This window comes from Pristis pectinata, chromosome 37 (assembly GCF_009764475.1).
Source record: "Pristis pectinata isolate sPriPec2 chromosome 37, sPriPec2.1.pri, whole genome shotgun sequence".
Classification (NCBI taxonomy): domain Eukaryota; kingdom Metazoa; phylum Chordata; class Chondrichthyes; order Rhinopristiformes; family Pristidae; genus Pristis; species Pristis pectinata.
The window spans coordinates 13,688,422-13,713,338 of NC_067440.1; the positions used below are offsets into that span (position 1 = coordinate 13,688,422).

At 51.0% G+C, this 24,917-nt stretch overlaps 1 protein-coding gene across 1 annotated transcript in view; it reads right to left on the reverse strand.

Annotated features, from left to right (window-relative positions):
• dnah2 (dynein, axonemal, heavy chain 2) overlaps positions 1 to 24,917 on the reverse strand; it is a 154,588-nt gene that overhangs the window by 11,115 nt on the left and 118,556 nt on the right. Inside the window, exons 62-75 of the mRNA XM_052044703.1 lie at positions 23,512 to 23,637; positions 19,797 to 19,945; positions 16,295 to 16,361; positions 14,778 to 14,928; positions 13,760 to 13,908; positions 13,226 to 13,359; positions 9,866 to 10,010; positions 6,599 to 6,798; positions 4,669 to 4,795; positions 3,558 to 3,744; positions 2,898 to 3,046; positions 2,631 to 2,814; positions 2,166 to 2,356; positions 1,001 to 1,192 (exon numbers count right to left, since the gene is read on the reverse strand). Coding sequence (XP_051900663.1) covers positions 1,001 to 1,192; positions 2,166 to 2,356; positions 2,631 to 2,814; positions 2,898 to 3,046; positions 3,558 to 3,744; positions 4,669 to 4,795; positions 6,599 to 6,798; positions 9,866 to 10,010; positions 13,226 to 13,359; positions 13,760 to 13,908; positions 14,778 to 14,928; positions 16,295 to 16,361; positions 19,797 to 19,945; positions 23,512 to 23,637 — 2,151 coding nt within the window. The remainder of the gene's footprint in view (positions 1 to 1,000; positions 1,193 to 2,165; positions 2,357 to 2,630; positions 2,815 to 2,897; positions 3,047 to 3,557; positions 3,745 to 4,668; positions 4,796 to 6,598; positions 6,799 to 9,865; positions 10,011 to 13,225; positions 13,360 to 13,759; positions 13,909 to 14,777; positions 14,929 to 16,294; positions 16,362 to 19,796; positions 19,946 to 23,511; positions 23,638 to 24,917) is intronic.

Below are 24,917 nucleotides of genomic sequence, written 5' to 3' on the forward strand. Positions count from 1 at the left end.
AATTTCTTTAGCCAGAGGGTGTTGAATCTGTGGAATTCATTGCCACAGACGGCTGTGGAGGCCAAGTCATTGGGTGTATTTAAAGCGGAGGTTGATAGGTTCTTGATTAGTGAGGGTGTCAAAGGTTACAGGGAGAAGGCAGGAGTGGGGTTGAGAGGGAAAAATAAATCAGCCATGATCGAATGGCAAAGCAGACTCGATGGGCCGAATGGCCTGATTCTACTCCTATGTCTTATGGTCTGAGAGCTGAACAGGAACAGACCCTTCAGCCCAACTTATCCATACTGGCCACAATGCTGCTCTACGCTAATCCCACGCCATTAGGCCCGTATCCCTCGAAGCCTTTCCGATCTAAGTACCTGTTCAAATGTCTTTTAAATGCAGTGAAGGCTTCACTCTGTGTCTGACCCCGGGAGTGTGTGATGGGACGGTGCAGAGGGAGCTTCACTCTGTGTCTGACCCCGGGAGTGCGTGACGGGACAGTGTAGAGGGAGCTTCATTCTGTGCCTAACCCCGGGAGTGTGTGATGGGACGGTGCAGAGGGAGCTTCACTGTGTCTGACCCTGGGAGTGTGTGATGGGACGGTGTGGAGGGAGCTTCACTGTGTCTGACCCCGGGAGTGTGTGATGGGACGGTGCAGAGGGAGCTTCACTGTGTCTGACCCTGGGAGTGTGTGATGGGACGGTGCGGAGGGAGTTTCACTGTGTCTGACCCCGGGAGTGTGTGATGGGACGGTGTGGAGGGAGCTTCACTCTGTGTCTGACCCCGGGAGTGTGTGATGGGACAGTGTGGAGGGAGCTTCACTCTGTGTCTGACCCCGGGAGTGTGTGATGGGACAGTGTGGAGGGAGCTTCACTCTGTGCCTGACCATGTGCAGTCCCTGCCCTGGGACTACAGAGGACAGCTCCCAGTGTTGACAGTGCATAGTTTATGCTAATGGCAGGTGAGAGTGAGGGGAGGGGCCAGGCCCTGAATAACCCTCTGCTGGCCTCACACCCACCTCGAAGTCTGAGTCATTGAAGCTGTAGATAATGTTCCATCCGAGCTGCAGGAACTTCTTGCGCTCCAGGAGGATGCTGTGGAAGAAGCACATTGCGAAGAGCAGCTTCTTGTACTTCTTGGGTTTGGAGCAGTGGCTGAACTGCTGCTGGCTCACCAGGTTGTACAATCGCTTCATGTTCGCCTTGATGCCCTGGGACAATGGAGAGAACATTGAGCAAACATCAACGCTCTTTTCCCTTTGCTCCTTGCTGTTTGAGCCATTCAACACACTGACACTGCCTTCGTCCCCCTCAGGGCACAGCAGAAGAGGAGCCTGAACTGGCTGCATCCACGTTGGCCAACCTGTGACCCTGAGCAAACAGACCATTCCCTCCAGGCACGGTGGGTTCCAGTGTTGGGCAGTGGGATACTCGGCAGGAGCAAGAGGTGAAGGAATGCCCCTGCTGACAAGGCCCCTCAACAGATTACAAAACGTTAGATTTTTAAAGACCCTACATGAACATAAAAAACCTGCAAACACATCTCCTCAGCTTAAGATGTTTTCTGTTTCTCCCCATCTTCCTTGGACTGTAGATCCCTTCTGCTTTTACCAGTCTGACAGTGATGAGAAGTTAAAAGCCAGTCAGAGGTGAAGTTACAGATGTGTGAAAGCTCAGAGCAGACGTGGGAGCTTCACAGTGGGGTCCTGTGCGGTGCCCAGAAACTGGGGACAGGGCGTGTCAGGGGGACAGGGCGTGTTAGGGGGATGGGCCGTGTCAGGGGAACGGGGTGAGCAACACCCAAGTGTGCGCTAGAAACCTGACTGTGGGAGGTGAGGACGATACAGGATGAAGCATTTCCAACCAATGGAGAGCACAGGAACAGGCAGACTGCAATGGTCCAGAACCCCATCCATAATGCCGGCCCTCAGCACCACCCCTCGCACAGTGTGACCCTCCCTTAGTACTGTCCCTCCCACAGTGTGATCCTCCCCAGTACTATGTCCTCTCAGAGCTCAGTGCTGTCAGCCAACAAGTGTTGAGTGTCTGCAGTGGGGACTCCTTGCTGGTGGCCTGTGTTCACTGTTGGAATCGTGAGCTCGGAGCTGGTGAGCACTTTCTCTCTGGACCTTGGATCAGGGAGGGGAGAGATCAGAAGGCAACAGCAGGCAGCTCTGGGATTACCTTTGGTGGCTCCGTTGTCATCTTGATGCTGCTCTGTAGGATGGAGACAGGGAAGTCTGGGTGTGGGCTGGAACTGATCCAGAGTCGGAAGTCAGGATGTGGATCCTGGATCTGTAGCTGTTCAATGAGCTTATCCAACTGGGGCATCCAGGACAGCGAGAGGTGACAGTTGGCGAGAAACACCCAGTTACCTGCCAATGACACGTGTGTAAGTAAGGAGGGCTCGGATTTCGGCAGCCATGTCCCACACAACGCAGGGTCCTGCAAAGTGCCTCACACACACTGCAGTTATTTCTCTGAGCCAAGAGCTGTGGAGCAAACAGCAGAGATATCGCAGGACATCGCCTGGAATGGAGGGCTTAAGTTATGGGGGGAGATCGAATTGGCTGGGTGTGGGGCAGAAACGCTGGCAGGGAGGGTTTAGAATGCAAGGCTTGCCCCTGCTGACTAATTAGTGCCACGTACCTTCTGCCACACCCTCTGTGATCATCCGTGTGGCAATGGGGGCCTGGCCCTGGCCCAGCGAGAGTGCGTGGAAGCGGCTCGCCATTCCTGAATACTCGGCGAGCTGCAGCAGTGCGCTGGTGGGGTCCACCCCTGGCGAGAGCACAAATATCAGTGGGGTCCTGGTGTTGGAGTCATCGATCACCTGCAAGGAGAGAACAACAATTTAGGGTTGTGTGGGGCAGCGCAGTGGGTGGAGGTCTCTCTGCTGCCCCGTGTCACACTGACCGATTTCATGTCCAGCACCGGGGGTTCCACAAACTTGGAGCCGAGGTTGTTGATGATGAAGGACGTCACGCACAAGGCAACGCGGTCCTGCCGCAAGGAACGCACGATCAGCATCCGCTGCAGCTCATTGCATGTGTTCTCCCATTCCACTGGGGGAGGGAAGAACAGAGGACGGTGAGCGGTCAGAGGAGGTGGAGGGAGGGGGCGGAGGTGGTGGAGGGAGGAGGCGGAGCTGGTGGAGGGAGGGGGCGGAAGTGGTGGAGGGAGGGGCTTTCGGAGTGCAACTCTGGAGACCGCAGGGAGTGGTCCTGGGACCCCAGCTGTTTGTGACGTATATCAGCGACTTGGCTGTGACTGTACAAAGTATGATTAATAAACTTGAGGAGGACATGAAAGTTGGTGGTGGTGTGGACGGTGGGGAAAGGCACAGAGGTTGTTCACCAGGGTGTTGCCTGTGGAAGCCAGTACTTGGTGTAAGGAGAGGTTGGACAAACTCACATTGTTCCCTCTGGCTGAGGGGGCGACCTGATAAGGTTTATAAAATTATGAGAGGTGTAGGTGGGGTAGATAGACATCTGTGTGACACTTCAGAGTAATTCATGGAGAGCACGGGCGAACTGTGCGCACCGTCTCCGGTCCCACTGTTCCGAATGCACTCACCCGGCAGCACTGCAGTTTCCGGCTCCGAACTGGTGTACCAAGCGTTCCAGTCTTTGGGATACTGCTCAAACGAGTTCATAATTCCGTGGAAGTTGGTCAACTTATCGAGCTCTGTGATGTTGTCCCAGTTGGTGTCTGCGAGCCATCCAGGGCATGGGTTGTCCATCTGCTCCTCTCTGTCCAACACCTACAAGAAGTGACAGAGAAATGTGTTGGGTCAGTGGTCATTAGTGACCTTTCTAACCCTTCACAAACTGCCCACCGTCATCACCCCCCCACCCCCCGTACACCTCACCCCTCCCGTACACCTCACCCACAGCCCTCGATGGAACACCTCACTGGCACGTTTTCCTCACCCAGGTCTCGATTTCTCTCCGTCAGAATCCTCCGTCCCCGACCTCCCATCACCCTCATGCTTGTCCCACACCGGCTCTCACTCCGATTCTTCCACTGGGCCCGCCCCGCCCCCACCTCGCCCCATCACCATCACCACCCCCGTCCCATCACCATCACCCCCCAACCCCCCCCACCACCGCCCCGCCCCCACCTCGTCCCATCACCATCACTGCCCCCACCCCATCATCACCCCCGCCCCACCACCACCCCCACCCCATCACCCCCCACCCATCACCACCCCCACCCCACCATCGCCCCCGCCCCATCAGCGCCCCATCACCGCCCTGCCCCATCACCCCCCCACCCCCCCGCCCCATCAGCCCCCCCATCCCCGCCCCCACCCTGCCCCACATCCCACCCGCTACTTCCAGAAGCTCCTGCAGGTCCACACCCTCGGTTTCCCTCTATTTTCCAGGGGAAGCGTGGTCAGGGGCAGGAGGCTCTGGTGGAGGTACGGCCACAGTTGGGGAGGGAGGGAGTGCAGGACTTTGATCCCATGACGATGGTGTGTGACTGGGGAGGGGAGTGCCCCTGCACCTCCTGCCCTCGTCCTTGGTTGTAGTGGTCAGGGGTTTGGGAGGTGCTGCCGGGGGAGGAAATGCAGTGCAGGTACCTGCAGCTCTCTGGATTCACACACGTTCCCGGTTTCCATGCCTTCAGTTGCTAAAGCCCCAAACTCTAGAGTTCACACCACCAGTCCCATCGGCACACTCACCACACCCCCGCGCAGGAAGAAATTGTACTCGTCCATGTTGAGTTTGCCAGCCACCTCCAGGATCTTGATGCACACCTGGAAGCTGAAGAGCAGCTTGTGCCTCTCGAAGAGCCCACGGCACGTGTACCTGGAGAGGAAAGGCAGGCTTGGCCAAACTTCACACCACAGCTCCCTGCCCCCTGCTCCAATACATTCCGGCCCCCTGCCACGTGTGGGGGAGCAGTTGCAGCAGCTCACAGTGAGAAGGTGACCGACCGGTAGAGAGGGGGGATGGAGTTCAGGTACAGATTGGACGTGCCAAGGTTTGAGGGGTGGGACCCCCTCCTCCTTTACTGAACGGAAGGTGAATGCCAAGTAAAGCAAAGCATAGTGGTTGAAGACAGCATCCAAAAGGAGGGAGGGATGAGGGGAAGAGGCAAGGGGAGAACTGGATGTTGCAGGAGACAGCAGCAGCCATACAAATGCTGCAGGGTCACAGGGACCAATTGGTAATTGGTTTATTATTGCCACACGTACTGAGGTGCAGTGAGAAACTTGGTTTTGCCTGCCATCCATACAGATCATTTCACCACAACAGTGCATTGAGGTAGTACAGGGGAAACCAATAACAGAATGCAGAGTAAAGTATTGCCGTTACAGAGAAAGTGCAGTGCAGGCAGACAATAAGGTGCAGGGTTAGAATGAGGTAGATTGTGAGGTCAAGAGTGCACCTTATTGTACTTGGGGACCGTTACAGCAGGATAAACGGTGGTCATTCAGCCCCTATGGTCATTCCTGCTTTCCAACAGAATAAAGTGTTACAGTTACAAAGAAAGTGCAGTGCAGGCAGACCATAAGGTGCAGAGTCATAACAAGGTAGATTGTGAGGTCAAGAGTCCATCTTATTGTACTAGGGTATGGTTATTTAATAGTCTTATAACAGCAGGATAGAAGCTGTCCTTGAGCCTGGTGGTACATGCTTTCAGGCTTTTGTATCTTTTGAGGGGGGAGGAGAGAGAATGTCCAGGGCGGGCGGGGTCTTTGATTATGCCGGCTGATTTCAGATAAGATAGATATTTATTTACTGGTCACATGTACATCAAAGCACACAGTGAAATGCGTCTTTTTGTGTTACTGAGAATGTGCTGGGGGCAGCCCGCAAGTGTGGCCACTCTGCTGGCACCAACATACCATGCCACAGCTCCTAACCCGCGCGTCCTTGGAACATGGGAGGAAACTGGAGCAGCCGGAGGAAACCCACGCAGACACATGGGGAGAACGTACAAACTCCTTACAGACAGCGGAGCAGCGGGAATTGAACCCAGGTTGCTGGCGCTGTAATAGCATTATGCTAACCGCTGCACTACTATGCTTTACCAAGGCAGCAAGAAGTATAGACAGAGTCCATGGAGGGGAGGCTGGTTTCTGTGGTGCGCTGGGCTGTGTCCACAACTCTCTGCAGCTTCTTGTGGTCCTGGGCAGAGCAGTTGCCGTCCCAAGCCGTGACACATCCGGATAGGATGCTTTCTATGGTGCATCGATAAAAGTTGGTGAGTGTTAGAGGGGACATGCCAAATTTCTTTAACCTCCTGAGGAAGTAGAGGTACTGGTGAGCTTTCTTGGCCGTGGTGTCTACGTGGGTGGACCAGGAACGAATAAACCCAGAGGTGGAGGGAGCAGGGAGGGAATAAACCTGTGTTGGGGGGGGTCACTTTTCTGGTGTCCCTGGTATTTGAAAACTTTGCCACAATGAAGCAGAGGAGTGCACTCAGCAGACCACACTGGGCCCTCAGGAATCCTGGCAATTTCTTCAGCCAGTATCTTTTTGAAATATTGTAAAAATAATGGCTTCAGCAAGAGTGGTGGAGATGAGGAAAGGCTGTGGTGTTTGTCCCTGTGGACGTGGGGGCCCCAGAAACCAAACAGGACTGACTGTGCAGTGGCTGCTCACCTGTACACAGCGTACGTGTGGTACTCGTTGAGGTTGGCGATTCGCTCCTGCAGCTTTGGAGTGCGTTTGCTCTTCTCGATGCTCAGATTGAAGAGGTCAATGTAGGCATCCAGTGAGAACTGGTACATAGGGTCAATCTTGCCCATGTCATTCAGCACAAAGAAGAGGATGGAAGCTCGCTCGGCGCATGAGCGGTAACCCTGGGACCAAACCACAGGTCAGTGAGTCACATCTCCCTTCCCCGAGTTGTTCTCAGGTACTGGGGACTTGCCCAGCTCCCCCCTCAGCCCCCCCCCCCCCCCCCCCCCCCCATGGTACAACTATGATCACCTACTGCAAAATTGTACCTTAATACTGGGGCTACGGCTCGTCTTTATACCATAATGTGCAAGTGAGTTCCACACCGGGGGGTACAGCACAGGGACTGGCCCTTCGGCCCACCATGTCTCTGCCGACCATGATGCCAACTGAAGTTACTCAAAACCCTGTTTCCCTCAGCCTGGGCTTTTCCAACACCTCCCTGCACTGCCTCCCAACCTGCATCCTCCATCTCCTTCAGCTCACAGATTACCTGCTGCCTGGGTCATAACTGCTGCCAAGTTTCAATCACCCACCTTCCGTCTGCCCGCGGGTAACGTTCAGTTATAAAATCCGTTCCCCAGTGTTTTCAAGTCCCTCAGTGGAGTCGGCCACCAGCACCTGTCACTGTAATGGGCCTACCGTTGTCAGCCATGATCCCAGCTGCCTGAGCCCCATGGTCCAAGCACTGCCCCTCACACTGCTGCCTTTCCTTAATAAACCACCTCTGACCAAGCTGCATCCTGATGCAGGGTCTTGACCCAAAACGTCAACAATTCCTCTCTCTCCACAGATGCTGCTCGACCCGCTGAGTCCCACCAACAGTTGCTCTTTGACTAAGCTTTTGCTCACTTGACCTAACATCTCTCTTTTCTCCTTGGTGTCAATGTTCTGTTTGATTCTGCTCTTGAGGGCGTGCAGCGTAGGTTTTCGAGGTTAATTCTGGGGATGTCGGGACTGTCTTATGCTGAGAGGTTGGAGAGACTGGGATTGTACACGCTGGAATTGAGAAGATTGAGAGGGGATCTGATTGAAACATACAGGATTATTAAGGGATTGGACAAGATAGAGACAGGAAATATGTTCCAGATGTTGGGGAAGTCCAGGACCAGGGGGCATGATTTAAGAATAAGGGCTAGGCCATTTAGGACAGAGGTGAGGAAAAACTTCTTCTCCCAGAGGGTTGTGAATTTGTGGAATGCACTGCCTCAGAGGGCAGCGGAGGCCAATTCTCTGGGCACTTTCAAGAAGGAGCTAGATAGGTTTCTTATAGATAGGGGAATCAAGGGATATGGGGACAAGGCAGGAACAGGATATTGATTGTTGAGGATCAGCCATGATCTCAAAATGGCGGTGCAGACTCGAAGGGCCGAATGGTCTACTTCTGCTCCTATTGTCTATTGTCTATTTTACCAAATCGAAGGCCCCGTGCAATTGCAAGTTATGATTAGTAAAAAACCTCCAGAAAAGCAACATACATTCCTGGTATGACTGAATGCAAGGTTCAAGCTAAAGTTGTATTTATTTTAAGTGGTAAACTAACTTCTTTCTTTTTGCAAATAAAGACCATTCAGTGCTTGTTGATGTGAGGGGTAGTTGCCAAGTTTTGGGAGGCAGCTGGACACAAGACTACACTGGACGGAGACACTCTCTCTCCCACCTGCTCCACCTCAATAACTCAGACTCAACACAGGTCAGTAGGACATCCTCCTCCCTCACCCAGTCAGCAGCAGCGCAGACACTTGAAGCATCCCTCAAGTGCTCCCCTCAACCATTCCTGGTGGGAGTGAGCCACTCTCTGAGTACATAGAATAGTACAGTACAGGCCCTTCGGCCCACGATGTTGTGCTGACCTATATAAACCTACTCCATGATCAATCTAACCCTTCCCTCCTACACAGCCCATAAGCCTCCATTTTTCTTACATCCATGTGCCTATCCAAGAGTCTTTGAAATATCCCCGTTGTATCAGCCTCTCCCACCAGCCCCAGCAGTGCGTTCCAGGCACCCACCACTTTACACAAAAAAACCTACCTCTGACATCTCCCCTAAACTTTCCTCCACTCACCTTAAATGGATGCCCTCTGATATTGGCCATTGCTGCCCTGGGGAAAAAGTGCTGGCTGTCCACTATCTATACACCTCTATCAAGTCACCTCTCATCCTCCGTTGCTCCAAAGAGAAAAGCCCTAGCTCGCTCAACCTTTCCTCATAAGACATGTTCTCTAATCCATGCAGCATCCTGGTAAATCTCCTCTGCACCCTCTCTAAAGCTTCCACATCCTTCCTACAATGAGGCCACTAGAACTGAACACAATACTCTAACCAGAGTGCGGTCTAACTAGAGCTGCAACATCACCTCGGGGTTCTTGAACTCCTTGACTAATGAAGGTCAGCACGCCATACACCTTCTTAACCGCCCTACCAAATTGCATTGCAGCTTTGAGGGATCTATGGACTTGGACCCAAGATCCCTCTGTTCCTCCACACTGCTAAGAATCCCGCCATTAACCTTGTACTCGCCTTCAAGTTCGATCTTCCAAAGTGCATCACTTCACACAGGAACAGACCCTTCGGCTGAACTAATTAAACTAGTAATTAAATGCTTAACTAAATGATTCCTTTCTGCCTGCACATGATCCATCTCCCTCCATTCTCTGCACATTCACGTGTCTAAGAGCATCTTAAACGACACTATTGTATGACCTGTTCCTCCATCCAAACTCCATCTCCCTTCCTTACGTAGAACATAGAACAGTACAGCACAGGAACAGGCCCTTCGGCCCACCAAGTCTGTGCCAACCATGAAGCCAATCTAAACAAATCCCATCTGCCTGCACATGATCCATATCCGTCCATTCTCCACCTGTTCATGTGTCTGTATAGATACCTCTTAAATGCCTCGATCGTATCTGCCTCCACCACCAACCCTGGCAGTGCATTCCAGGCACCCGCCACTCTGTGTAAAAAAACTTGCCCCGCACATCTCCCTTGAACTTTCCCCCTCACGTTAAATGCACGCCCTCTGGTATTGGACAATTTTGACTCCAATTGACCCAACTCCAAGTTGGGTTTGAACCATGTTCCTTGAGGTGAAAGGTCAGGTGTGTCCTATTACACCTCAGAGTCAAAGGTAACCTTCCACTCACAGGGATCTGCCACTCTCGAGTCAGCTACGGTTACACTAACCTCTCGGGCAGCGTCGATCTTCACCTCGGTGGTCTCGCTGCTCTCTATCTGCTCTGCTACTTCTGTGGCAGTTACCTTTGAAGTTTGCAAGGTATTGACCAACTGTACGTCATCCAGTAACGAACCTGTGGCCTCGTTCAGCAACCTGCCAGAGACAGACCAGCAGTGAGTCAACGTTACATCTATCGAGCCTCCAGATCCAGGGCACCCTCCCGTCTCCAGCTCTCGAGACCATAGCTTCTCCCACCTCCTCCTGACCTTGCACAGGTTTACTTTTGGTGTTATATTAACGTCACCAGTAACGCCAACAGTTAATGCACCTCCAAGTACCATCACGAGTCGACCACATTGCTGTGGGTCTGGAGTCCATGAGGGCCAAACCAGGGAAGGATTGCAAATTTCCTCTCCTGAAGGACACTAGTGATTTTTATGACAAAGCCACAGTTCCAAGATAACATTTACCAACAAAAGGTTTTTAATCAGAAAGCAGAATGCTGGAATAAGCGGGTGGTGAACAACAGCTATGCCAACCATGATGCCAATCGCAGGTGTGCCTACACACAGTCTGTATCCCTCCGTCCCTGCCTGTTTGTGTTCCTCTAAATGCCTCGTAATCATTGTATATTGTATCTGCCTCCACCCCCACCCCTGGCAGCCTGTTCCAGGCACTCACCACTCTCTTGTTAAAAAAAAACTTGCCCCGCACATCTCCTTTAAACTTTCCAGCTTTTACCGATGCACCATAGGAAGCATCCTAGCTGGATGTATCACGGCTTGGTACGGCAACTGCTCTGCCCAGGACCGCAAGAAACTGCAGAGAGTTGTGGACACAGCTCAGCACATCACAGAAACCAGCCTCCCCTCCTTGGACTCTGTCCTTACCTCTCATTGTCTTAGTGAAGCAGCCAGCATAATCAAAGACCCCACCCACCCGGGACATTCTCTATTCTCTCCTCTTCCATCGGGTAGAAGATACAGGAGCCTGAGGGCACGTACCACCAGACTTAAGGACAGCTTCTACCCCACTGTGATAAGACTATTGAACAGTTCCCTTATACGATGAGATGGACTCTGACCTCACGATCTACCTTGTTGTGACCTTGAACCTTATTGCACTGCACTTTCTCTGTAGCTGTGACACTTTACTCTGTACTGTTATTATTTTTACCTGTACTACATCAATGCACTCTGTACTAACTCAATGTAACTGCACTGTGTAATGAATTGACCTGTACGATCGGTGTGCAAGACAAGTTTTTCACTGTACCTCGGTACAAGTGACAATAATAAACCAATACCAATACTAATCCCATCCGCCAGCACATGATCTATATCTCTCCATTCTCTGCCTATTTATGTGCCTGTCTGAATGACTTTTAAATGTTGCTGTCATATCTGTTTCCACCAGTTCCCCTGTCAGCACATTCCAGGCACCTACCACTCCTTGTGTAAAAATCTCCTTTAAACTTTCCTTCTCTTCTCGTAAAGCTATGTTATGTACTTGACATTTCCACTCTGGGAAAAAGACTCCAACTACCTACCCTATCTATGCCTCTCATAATTTTATGTACTTCTCTCAAGTTGTCCTTCAGCCTCTGACACTCGACAGAAAACAATCCAAGTTTGTCCCACCTCTCCTTACAGCCAATACTCTCTAAACAAAACAACGTCCTGGTGAACCTCTTCTGCACCCTCTCTAAAGCCTCCACATCCTTCCTGTAATGGGGCAACCAGAAATGTATGCAAGTTCCAAACGTGGCCTGACCAATATACAGCTGCAACATAACTTCCCGACTTTTATACCCAATGCCCCAACAGATGAAGGCAAGCGTGCCATGAGCCTTCTTCACCAGCCTATCTACTGTGCAGCCACTTTCAGGGAGCCATGGACTTGCACCACAAGATCTCTCTGTACATCAGTGCTCCCAAGGGTCCTGCCAGTTAATGGAGAGCTTCCTCTTGCATTTGACCTCCAAAACTGCAGTATCTTACATCGGTCCGGATTAAATTCCATTCCACTGCTCTGCCCATACCTCCTGTTGGTCTACACACTGCTGAATCCTTTACAACCTTGCTCACCACCCACAACTCTTCCATTTCTTCATGTCATCTGCAAACTTACAAACCACCCCACCACATTCCCGTCTGTCATTTATACATATCACAAAGAATCCTTGAATCCAAACAGTCCTTGAACCACTGAAAGCTAACATGTAGACACCAGAAGTGAGGAAGGAAAAAGGTATGTTGCCTTTATTGCAAGTAGAGTGCAAGAATGCACCCAAAGTACAAGACTATGGGTGGCCCAGTGGTGCATCTGGTACAGTCACTGCTAGAGACCCGGTTCAATCCTGACCTTGGGTGCTGTCTGTGTGGAGTTTGCACGTTCTCCCTGCGAGTTCTCCTCCGGGTCCTCCAGTTTCCTCCCACGGGCCAACGGTGCAGGTGGGTAGGTGAATTGGCTGCTGTAAACTGCCCTAGTGTAGGTGAGGGGTAGAACCTGGAAGGAGTTATGGGAATGTGGGGAGACTAAAATATGGGATTAGTGTAGGATGAGTGTAAATGGGTGGTTGCTGGCCAGTGCAGTCTCAGTGGGCTGCATCCCTCTGTGCCTTACTGGAATTACACAAGTGCCTGGTGAGACTGCACGACTTGTATTCAGGTCTAGTCTCCCTACTCAAGGAAGAGGTTGTGCAATGAAGCTTCACCACATTGATTCATGAGATAGTGGAAAAATTAAACAGACTATGCCCTGTTGCTTTTAGAACGAGAAGTGATCATGTTGAAAGCAACAAGATTCTTAATCAGTATTTGCAGGGATGCCGTCCTGGCTGGAGTGACCAGAACCTGCCTCAGAACACGCCTCAGAACACGAGGTTGGTCACACACAGCAGGGATGAGAAGATGTTCCTTCACCCAGGGGGTGGTGAATCTTTGAAATTCCCTTTTGAAGAGGACTGTGGAGGCTCAGTCATTGAGGATATTCAAGACAGAGTGATAGGTTTTTGGATATTAAGGGAACAAGTAACAAGGGTTAGCATGGGAAAGTAGCAGTAGGGTAAGATCAGCTAGCAGCTTATTGAATGGTGCAGCAGCACGAGGGGCCGAATGGCCTACTCCCATTTCTATTTCCAATGTTCTTATTCCGAGTTTATTAAATTCCCCAGCTGCATGGTGGTATTCACCCTCTGGTCTCTGGATTCATCTAACCACTCGATGGGACACACCATCCTCCATCTGCTGGGGTCAGGATGGTGATTGCCGATGTGCCGCAGTGGCCAAGGGGTCTGGGCTACTGGTCCAGATAGGCAACGGCCAGCTGCCCTCTGGCCTTGCCTGGGCTTGAGCCAGTCTCCTTACCTTAGGATCTCATCTTCCAGCTCTTTGAGCTTCTTCTTGCCGGCTGCGATGTTAATGACCAAGGAGTCCTTCTGCTCTTCCAGCTCCGGCCGCTCCTTCCTCACCACAATGCCCAGTAACTGTGCCTCGAGGCCCTACAGTGGTGACCAACCAGACAGGACCATCAGGAAACAGAGACTCTCCTTTCTCCACAGGGCAAGGTCCCCAGAAACCAAACCCCTGGTTCCTAGAGTCCAACTATCCCTCTGCACCAGTCTCCTGGGTACCAACCCTCCCAGTCTCCCAGAAGCCAGCCAATCCGCCAGTCTCCAGGTTCCAATTTTCCAAGAAATAGTTCCTAGATTTTGACATGGCAAAGGATTGCTGAATCAATGCCAGTATTCCCATTTTCCATTCATTCTCCCATTCCCAATCTAAACCCACTCCATACTCTCTTCTCATTCCACCCGACCAGACCCTCTCTCCCCTCCCCTGCCTCACACTCCACCATGCATCCCTCTGCCTCCTCTTCCTTCCACTGGGCTGCTGACCAACCTGGACTTTCACTGCAAAGTTGACGATTGTGGTTGTGCTGGAGATTTCGGGGGCATAGTGTGGATTCGACAACTTGGTGGTGATGTAAAATCGGAAGTCCTTGTTGTATTCGATCTCCTTGTCTCCCAGTTTCATCAGCAGGCGCCCACCTAGGCCAAGAAGAGCAACACCATGTAAACCAGGCTCAGGTTGCATTAAGGGGGTGTCCAAAAACACACTGAGACATCACCCCTGGCTTTTCATAGAAGGAACCGGTCCCATCATTACACTGAACACCTCCCCTCGTTATTCTGCACTCATTCACCTCCCAGACCTTGTTCACGACTGGGTTATGTGTTCACAGGCCATCAAACTATGAACTGGGATTTCACTAGTGCTTCTCCTACACCAGGATATCCCAGAGTACATTCCTGCTGATAATGGACCTTGGAAGAACAGTACAGCACGAAACAGGTCCTTCAGCCCACAATGTTGTGCCAACCTTTAAACCTCGCCTAAGACTATCTAACCCCTTCCTCCCACATATCCCTCTATTTTAAATTCCTCCATATGCTTATCTAGTAATCTCTTGAATTTGACCAATGTACCTGCCTCCACCACCGCACCAGGCAGCGCATTCCATGCCCCAACCACTCTCTGGGTAAAAAAACCTTCCTCTGATATCTCCCTTGAACTTCCCACCCATTACTTTAAAGCCATTCCCTCTTGTATTGAGCATTGATGCCTTGGGAAAGAGACACTGGCTGTCCACTCTATCTATTCCTCTTAATATCTTGTACACTGCTATCATGTCTCCTTTACTATAAAGTAGGAAACACAGTGGAGAATTTGTGCCGTGCAAACTCACCGAGACAACCTAAGAATCACCATGTAACTGGTTTCAGAGGTGTCAGTAGAATGATTTGTATTACTGGGACACCAGGGGTAACTCCCCCTCCAGTAGGTCAGTGCTCCCTCAGTACTCCCATAGCCTCGGCTGCTACCCGCCTTCCTCAGAGACTTAGACAACCAAGCCCACCTGCTTTGGTGACAGATTTATTGAGTATGGGGCCAAGCGATGGGTCCAGTTCTTCGTGGACATTCTGGAGTAAGACGGGAGACCCAAACTGCACACCATTTTCCAGCACTCGCATGTAATCGCTCATCTGAAAATCGATGACTTTCAGTCCCTGTGGAGAAGGCAGCAACAGGAGGTTAGTTTGAGAGGACGGTTGGTGCAGGAGTTAGCAGAACAGGTCTTACTCTTGGCAGGTCAGAGCTGTGCTTCCTTCCTCACCAGGCATGTGGCAGGCAGCTGCACGACAGCAAGAAAGAACAATGCTCGCCTCCTGAGCACCACGAGCTCTTCCGTTTCTCCTCATCGTCAATCTGAAATCGTCCCATTGGCACCATCTCCCATTTCAGAGCCCAGGCCAGACACCAAAGGGCATCTTCCTGATGCAGCCTCCCTTCACTTTGACTGATCTCAGAATGGACGGTTCAGGAAAGACCTGGGGGTGGCGGAGGGGAGGGGGGGGGGCAGAAATGGGGCTCTTCTCTCAGAAGAGAACAAAAAGCTGAGGGAGAACATGATAGACTACAGAAGGGTGGAGTAGTGAGCAACAACGGGCGAGCACATCAGCCAGTTTGGTTGTTTGAGTTGCAGTCCCAAGCTGGAGCCAGAAGATGGCAGTGTATACCCTCCATAATATCCCTGCACTCTGCTCAGGTACTCCAGTACAAAGCCATGGGAACCCAATCCCATTTACTCAGTGACAATCCATCAGTGGATATCCCTCCTAAAATCATTCCTTTGACAGATGAAGGTAAGATAGGCCTTGTATGAGGTATAGTATACTCAAATCTCTGTCACACAAGAGTCCACCTTTTCAAAATGAAGGAGCAGGACCCAAGACCGGCCAGCAGGAGACCCTGTCAATGCACAGTCTCACCACCAGCAATCAGGCTGGCTGCACGATTCCAGTCCCTACAAACTTTTATTTAACTTTCTTCTCAAACTCTGCCATTGACATAGATCAACAGCGGCAGGGTTCGAGTGGGCGTGTGCATTGGATGGTTGGAGGAGCTCTCCACCTTGTTGGTGTCATTGGCTGGCAAGGTGATGCCACTGCCATACAGTCACACAGCAGAGAAACAGGCCCTTCGGCCCAACTGGTCCGTGCCGACCAAGCTAGTCCCATTTGCTATTTGCCCATGCTTGGCCCATATCCCTCTAAACCTTTCCTATCCATGTACCTGCCCAAATGTCCTTTAAATGTTGTTAATGTACCTGCCTCACCCACTTCCTCTGGCAGCTCATTCCACATACGGACCACCCTCTGGGTGAAAAAGTTGCCCCTCAGGTTCCTAGTAAATCTCTCCCCTCTCATATTAAACCTATGCTCTCTGGTTCTTGATTCCCCAACCCCGGGAAAAAAACTGAGTGCATTCACCCTATCGATGCCCCTCATGATTGGGGCATTTTTATTTAGTTTCTGCATCCCGAAAGAGCTCCTGGTTGAGGCCGGAGCTTCCTGCTTTAGATGAGCCTCCTACCTTGGAATGCTCCATGTTCTTGATCCACTTCAGAGCCTGGCCCTGTGGATCCACCATCAGAGGCCACCTGTGGAAAGCAATGCAACATGAAGATCAGTTCTCCCTCATTTTCACTGCTTTCAGTAAATGTAGCTGCTCGTTATAATCACAGCCCTACACATGGGAACTCACTCCTATTCCAATCCTGAGACAGAACCTTAGATACGGGGAAATGATTTACCAGGCACTGGCTGAAATTGGTTACAGAGTGGAGCTCCCTCCACACTGCCCACACCCTTTGGGCAGGGACGCCGCAGGTTAGACAGAGTAAAGAGGTACAAGAGACTGCAGATACTTGAATCTGGAGCAAGAAACAAACAGCTGGAGGAACTCAGCATGTTGAGCAGCATCTATGGAGGCAGAGGGATGGTCAACAATTCAGGTGGAGACCCTGCATCAGCACTGAGATTGAGGAGAGAAGATAGCCAGTACGTAGAAGTGAGAGGGGAGGGGTGAGACAGAGACTGGCGACGACATAATATTGCTCTGTTTCTACTGAGAAATTTTAGCCCAGTTTTTTTTCTTTTTTTTGTTGTTTGTTTTTCTTTTAAAAAGTTTTTTTTTGTTTAGTTTATATTGTTCATAATTTTTTTTATTGATTTGGGTTTTCTTTTAAATTTATATAATAAATCTTTTTCTTTCCTCTATTTTATATTATATTCGTTTACTAAGAGATCGTTGGATCTACAGATTTTTAAAAATATTTTATTGTTCTTTATGATTATATGCTAGGATTGTTATCCTGATCTCTTTGTATTACACGTATAAATATTGATGCTATATATCAATCTGTATTAATTTGAAAACTAATAAAAAGATTGAAAAAGAAGAGACAGAGGCTGGCAGGTGATAGGTGGAACCAGATGTGGGAGGGCTGATGGGCAGCTGGAACCAGGTGGGGGAGCGGGAGGGGAGGGGAGGGGAGGGGAGGGGAGGGGAGGGGAGGGGTGAACCAAGGGAGCAGAAAGCCAGGTGGATGGGTTTGTGGGTGATGGGCCAATGGAACTAGGTGGCGAGGGTGAAGAGGGTGAGGAGGGTGAAGAGGGTGGGGGGAGGGTGAAGAGGGTGGGGGGAGGGTGAAGAGGGTGGGGAGGGTGAAGAGGGTGAGGGGAGGGTGAAGAGGGTGGGGAGGGTGAAGAGGGTGAGGGGAGGGTGAAGAGGGTGGGGAGGGTGAAGAGGGTGAGGGGAGGGTGAAGAGGGTGGGGAGGGTGAAGAGGGTGAGGGGAGGGTGAAGAGGGTGGGGAGGGTGAAGATGGTGTGGGGAGGGTGAAGAGGGTGAGGGGAGGGTGAAGAGGGTGAGGGGAGGGTGAAGAGGGTGGGGAGGGTGAAGAGGGTGAGGGAAGGGTGAAGAGGGTGGGGAGGGTGAAGAGGGTGAGGGGAGGGTGAAGAGGGTGGGGAGGGTGAAGATGGTGTGGGGAGGGTGAAGAGGGTGAGGGGAGGGTGAAGAGGGTGAGGGGAGGGTGAAGAGGGTGAGGGGAGGGTGAAGAGGGTGAGGGGAGGGTGAACAACGGGAGAGACCCCGGGTGGACAGGTGGGAGTGGGAAAGGAACACACTGGGTGTAGATAACCTCAAATTGGAGAATTCACTATTTATACCATTGGACTGTACAGTTCCCAAGTGGAACGTGAGGCGTTGTTCTTCTAGCGTGCGTTTGGCCTTCCCATGGCAGTGATGAAGGCCGAGGGCAGACAGGTCGGTGTGGGAATGGGAAGGGGAGATGAAGCAACCAGAAGCTCGAGATGGCCGTTTTGGACGGAGCACAGGTCCTTTGCAAAATGGTCACCCAGCCTATGCTTGCTCGAGCCGATATAGAGGAGGCCACATTGAGAGCACTGTGCAGTAGATGAGGTCAGGGAAAGTGCATGTGAATCTCTGCCTGACCTGGAAGGTCCGCTTAGGTCCCTGGATGGTGGTGAGGGAGGAGGTGCAGGGACAACTATTACACCTCCTACGGTTGCAGGGGAAAGTGCCGGGGAAGGGGAGGAGCCGGTGGGAAGGAAGGAATCGACCAGAGAGAGTTGTCCCTGCAAAAGGTAGAATTGGGGGGTGGGGTGGGATGGGGAGGGGAAGACGAGATGAGGGTGGGACGCCATTGCAGCTGGCAGAAATGGCGAAGGATGATGGACTGGATGCAGAGGTTGGTGGGGTGAGAGGTGAGCACCAAGGGAACTCTATCTCTGTTCTGTCTGGGGAGGGAGGAGGGTTGGGGCAGACATGCAGGAAATAGAGGAAATGGTGTGAGGTCCCCGGCAAGAGGGAAGCCACGATTTCAGGAAGTCCTAGAGCAGGAAGCCTCATCTTGAGAATGGAGGGAGTGGAGGTGGAGAAACTGAGAGAAGGGGATGGCGTCCTTACAGGAGGCAGGCTAGGAGGAGGTGTAGTCGAGGTGGCTGTTAGAGTCAGTGGGTCTGTCGAAGATATCAGTGGATAGTTTGTCTCCTGAGATGGAGACAGATCCAGGAAAGTGTCAGAGATGGTCCAGGTGAATTTGAGGGGGGGGGGGGGGTGGAAGTTGAGGCAAAGGCGGTAAACATTCCACAGGAGGGGAGGAAGCAGCACGAATGCTGTCATCGATGTAGTGGAGAAAGAGTTGGGGAGGGGTGCCAGAGTAGTTTGGAACATGGACTGTTCCACATAGCCAACGAAAAGACAGGCCACATGGAACTCACACAGGTGCCCACAGCTACATCTTTGATTTGTAGAAAGTTGGAGGAATCAAAAGCAAGTGCCAGGCAGATGGGAGCGTTGGTGAAGGGGAAGTGGTTGGATCTTGTTCCCGAAAGAAGCAGAGGGCTCGAAGACCTTCCTGATCGGGGATGGAGGTGTATAGGGGTGTATAGAGTTCAGGGTAAAGGTGAGGCAGCTGGGACCAGGGAGCTGGAAGTTATTAAAGTAATGGAGGGCATGAGGTGTCCCGAAGGTAGGTGGGGAGGGACTGGACAATGGGGGACAGGACAGAGTCAGGGAATGAAGAGATGTTTGGCAGGGCAAGAGCAGGCAAAAACAATGGGTTTACCAGGACAGTCCTGTCTGTGGATCTTAGGGAAGAGATAGAAGTGGCACCATCAGGTCAGAGGCTGACGGTGCCAGAGCTCATGGGTTCATGGTCCGGGGGGTAGGTATGAGGAGATATCCGAGAGCTGCTGTCTGGCATCTGCAAGGTAGAGGTCAGTGCGCCAGACCACAACGGCATGGCCCTTGTCTGTAGGTTAGAACGAGTAAATCTCCCTCTACGCTGTCCCATTAAATATTCCCAAGGCAGGGACAGCACGGGTTAGGTACGGAGTACTCCCTCTGCACTGCCCATTAAACTGTATTAAGCCCTGAACGATACGTTGTTGAGCAGGTCCTCGAGAGTGGCGTTCCCGCTTTGCCACAATTCCAGATGGACACTTCCGTCCTTGAACATTGTGAGCCGGGCTGATCCCGTTGCCCTGAACATTTGTCTCTGCTCCAACATACCTGTTGCCCCTGGTTACGATGACTCCATTCTCAGTGGAGAAGGCATCTGTTGGCAGTCCCTGGATGTTCCAGTCTCGCACTGTTGTTGGGTTCGAGAGGAAGTTTGCAAAGGCAAATTCAGGCGAGTATGGAACGGCACGGACGTTAACCTGTGGATAACATCATTCGGAAAGTGTAACTGCAACGCCGCTCCCGGAGCCCAAACACAAACCCCCCCCAGTGACACTTGAAGATTGGACCATGCCGGGCACGGGGTTTACAATTAAGGGAGGAGGTTCCCATGACTGAACTGGAAAGGGATAGATTAGAATGCGAGAGCTATGAGGAGAGGAAACTTCCGCATGAGAGGAAGGAATAACGACCATTTGGAGTGTCGAAGGAACAAAGCTCAGATGGGCAAGAAAGATAGATACTTCCTCAGGAATGGAAATGCTCTGTTGTCCCTTCCTCCTTGCCTGAGATCAGGAAACACAAACGAGAGAGAAGCACAGAAGGTACACAGGTACACCAATGGGAATGATCACATGCCCAAGTCAAACACAAAATCACAGGCTTATCCTAATGTTACAGGAACCCAGTGATCCAGCAATCCCAGGTCAATGGGCAGATAATAACACAGAGATCTCAGTCAATGATTATCACAACTTCTCCATGTTTTCCACTAACTTACTGATCCTGCCTCATATATTCAAGTCATTCATGAATATTACAGACAGCAAGAGACCCAGCACCGAACCCTGTGGGACACTACTTGTCACAGGCATCCAATCGGAAAAACAACCCTCTACCTTCACCCTCTGTCTCCTGTTGCCAAGCCAGTTTTGGATGCAGTTTGCCAAACTGTTCTGGATTCCAAGGGTCCTAACCTTTTGATCCAGTCTCCCATGTGGTACCTTGTCAAAGGCCTTACTGAAGTCCATGTAAATCACATCTGCCCTGCCCTGCCCTCATCCATACATTTCGTCTTGCATCTTCCCTGCCTCTGACGTTAGGCTCAGAGGTCTATAGTTACCAGGTTTTCCCTGCTGCCTTTCCTGTAAAGGGGGGCTATGTTTGCTGTCCTCCAGTCAACTGGTACCTCAAGTGTCCAGTAAAGACTTAAAAATCTCAGCCAGAGCCCCAGCAATCTGTTGCCTCCCACAGCAGGCTGGGATAATTCCCATCCAGTACTGGGAATTTATGCACCTTTAAGCCAATTAAGGAATCAAGTATTTATGAATTTGTGGAGACCTGCATTAGACTTTCACCTTCCCCTTCACCGATTTCTCCAGCTATAAGGTCCGTTTCTATGAATACTGATGAAAGGTATTCATTTAGGACCTCACCCCACCTTCTGGCTCCACACACACAGATTGCTTCTTTTGTCCTTAATGTACTAATTTACCTTGATCCTGTCTGCCAGTGACTTTTTGCAACCCCTCTTTGCATTCCTCATTCCTTCTTTTTTTAATCTTTATACAACCCTCAACATCCTGGCTTCCCGAAACTTGTTACGCCTGGCTTTTCATTTCTTGCTGTTGCTCCTTCGACTGCTTCCCACTGTGCAGTGGCAAATGTTCCCAAGCTGCCTTTGCCAGGTCTTCCCTTATGTGAGAAAATGGACCTTCCCCAATTCTAGACCTTTATTACTGGTCCATCCATATCCTTTTCCATAACCACTTTGAACTATATGGCGTTGTAGTCACTATCTCCAACATGATTCCCCCGCTGACACTCCCTCCACTTGACCGGCCCAGAAATGCTCCTTCCCTCGTTTGTCTATCTACACTTGTGTCAAAAGCTCTCCTGGGCACACCTCAAAAACCCCACCTCCCTGAGTCTTTAATGCCAAGGCAATCCCAGTGAATATTAGGGAAATTGAACTCCCCCAATATGATAACGCTATTTTTATTGTATCTCTCTGATATCTGCCTACATGTGTTCCTGTGTCTCCTGTGGACTGTTGGGAGGTCTGTAACAATCCCCCCCCCCCCACCCCAGTAAAGTGACAACACCATTTTGTTTCTAATCTCTACCCCTACATGTTTGTTTAAGGAGCCTTCTAGAATATCCTTCCCCAATGCTGAAGTGAAGTTGATCAACAATGCAACACCTTCTAACCTTTCACTCCCACCTTGTCTCACCTGAAAGTTCTATACCCAGGGATATTGATTTTCCAGTCCTGCCCCTCCTTCAACCATCTCAGTGATGGCAACACTATGGTAGTTCTCTGTGTTCATTAAAGCGTCGAGTTCATCTACTTTACTAGTTATACTCCTTGCACTAAAACAGAAGCAGTTTAGCTTTGAATTCCCTTCATGGTCACTAACTTGCCTTGTTATCCCCACCGAATATTTCTCCTCTGGGTGACTGTATGATTGTACCTCTCCATCTGAACAACCACTTTCAGACCCCTTCCCCTGCCAACCTTCCCCAACAGCACCAGCACTCTGGTTAAGGTGAAACTCGTCCCACGTGTACAGGTCCCACCTTCCCCAGCAACAGTCCCAATGATCCAGGAAGGTAAAGCCCCTCCTGCACCATCCCTTCAGCCACACATTCATCTGACCCATCCTTCTGTTCCTGTACTCACTCACTCGTGGTACCAGAAGCAATCCAGAGATTAAATCTCTGAGGTCCTGCTCTTTAAACAGCTCCTTAAACTCAAGCTGCAGGACCTCATCTCTTCTCCTACCCACGTCATTGGTACCTACACGTACCCCGACCTCTGGCTGTTCATCCTTCCCCTTCAGAATGTCCTGCAGCCACTCCGAGACGTCCTTGACCCTAGCGCCAGGGAGGCAACGGTTACAGAAATGCCTATCTACCCCCTTACGATAGAATCCCCTCCCATTCTTGCTGTCCCCCTCCTCTACAGTAGCAGCCACCATGGTGCCACATACTGGGTTGTTGCCATTTTCCCCGGGAGGCCATCTCCCCAACAGTATCCAACATGATATGCTTGTTAGAGAGGGGAATGACCACGGGGGCTCCTGCACCACCTGCTGCCCTGACGCCCCTTCCTGTTGCTGCCGTGGTGAAGCAGCCGGCATAATCAATGACCCCACCCACCCGGGTCATTCTCTCTTCTCCCCTCTCCCATCAGGCAGAAGATACAGGAGCCTGAGGGCACGTCCCACCAGGCTCAAGGACAGCCTCTATCCCACGGTGATAAGACTATTGAATGGTTCCCTTATACGATGAGATGGACTCCTGACCTCATGATCTACCTTGTTTGACCTTCACATTGTCTATGTGCACTGCACTCCCCTGTAGCTGTGACACTTTACTCTGCATTCTGATATTGGTTTACCCTGTCCTACCTCAATGCACTGTGTAATGAATTGATCTGCATGAATGGTGTGCAAGACAAGTTTCTCACTGTACCTCAGTGCAAGTGACAATAATAAACCACTACCAATACCTGCGGTGTGACCAGCCCACTAACCACACGACTTTCTCCACCTCCACAGCGAGTCCATTGGCAGCTCCAACTACTCCAGGTGGTCTGCTGGGAGCTGCAGCTGGACACACTTCCTGCAGGTGAAGACTTCAGGGCATTGGTAATGTGACCGACCTCCACATCCCACTGCCCTAGCCTCCATAATCTTCACAACTGTTCCCTTCGACCAAGACAGCAAGATAGAGAACAAAAGCCTGGCCATGATTCTGGGTGAACGGTGAACCAACAAAGACCAGTCACAACAAAGAGGGGAGGTTGAGACCTGGCACTCACCTCCTTCATCCAGATGTCAGTAACTATCTCATCCCGGTAGTTGGATAGGAACGGTCCCATGTACGAGAGGAAGGCCGAGGCCAACAGACAATCCCCGACCAGGTAGCCCATGTCTGAATCCAGGCCCTGGCACACAGCAGAGAAACGGCTTTAGGAGCTGAGCACAAAGGGAAGAGTGTTGATAGGACAGCACGCAAGCAGCGTAGATGCTGAAATGTAAGGGTCGCTGTGTGGAGAGGTTCTACTGACTGAAAGCAACAGAGTCGTTCCCTGGCTAAAAGGTGACCTGGGACATATCAAGTCCTTTTGCCACTTGCTATTTATCTAGTTTTAACTTTTGCAGAAAGTGGAATGATCACACATCTCAACCCAATCCTATCTTTCAGCATCAGCTGCAGGAAGAAAGGTTTTAGTTCTATCAGTAATAACAACATTTCATTTTAAACACTCAGGCCCCATCTCATTGCTCCTGAGACACATCCATCGCAATGACTCAGGAGCTGCAATGCACGGGCATTGTGCACAAATACCCACCACTGCTGGAACTTCAGGGACAATGCAAGCCAGGACTCTACTGCCCTCAGCTAACATGGGGCGGTTTTACTTCTCTTGGAGTTTGGACTTTGGCTGCCTTGTATTTTACCAGGTGAAGAAAATTGCAACCTCCCAATGGGCTTCTGATGACGTTCTTCGATTCTGGTCAAACACCAGGGAGTCCAGCACCCAGCTCTGAATAAGCGGTGTCTGACAAGACCAAGAACTTGGGTCCCCACCACAAACTGTCGCCCACAATGATTCCACCCCCTCCCTGCCAAACGTCTGAAACTGAACCAGACCATTGGCGAATTTACCCCAATGACCCCTGGCCACACATCCATGCCAACACCATGACTGCACATTTCTCTGCCCAGGTGATTCAAGTGCTCATCTAGATGCATCTTAAATGCTTCCACCATTCTCTCAGACAGTGTATTCCAGGTACTCTCTGCTCTCTCAGGGAAAAAGTCCCCCTCAGATCCCCTCTAAATTTCTTACCTCTTACCTTATATCTGTCTTTAGTCTCATCTGATAAATAGTTTCTTATGGTCTACCCTATCAGACGCCTCATAATTTTATATATGTTGTCCCCCTTAACCTCCCCTGCTCAGGGAGAGCAGCGCCAGCGACTCCAGGCTCTGGAGAACCCCCCTGCACCGTCTCCAGTGCTATCGCATCGTTCCCGTGCTCCTTTCTAACGATGATGGATGGTTCGGTGTCAAACTGTTCACCAGCTGAACTATGGACCAACACTCACACATCACTGAACCAGCCCCACCCCTACTGAATAACTTCCCCACCCCCACTAAACCAAACCCCACCCCCACCAAACCACCCCACCACCACTAAAGCAAATCCCGCCCCCACTC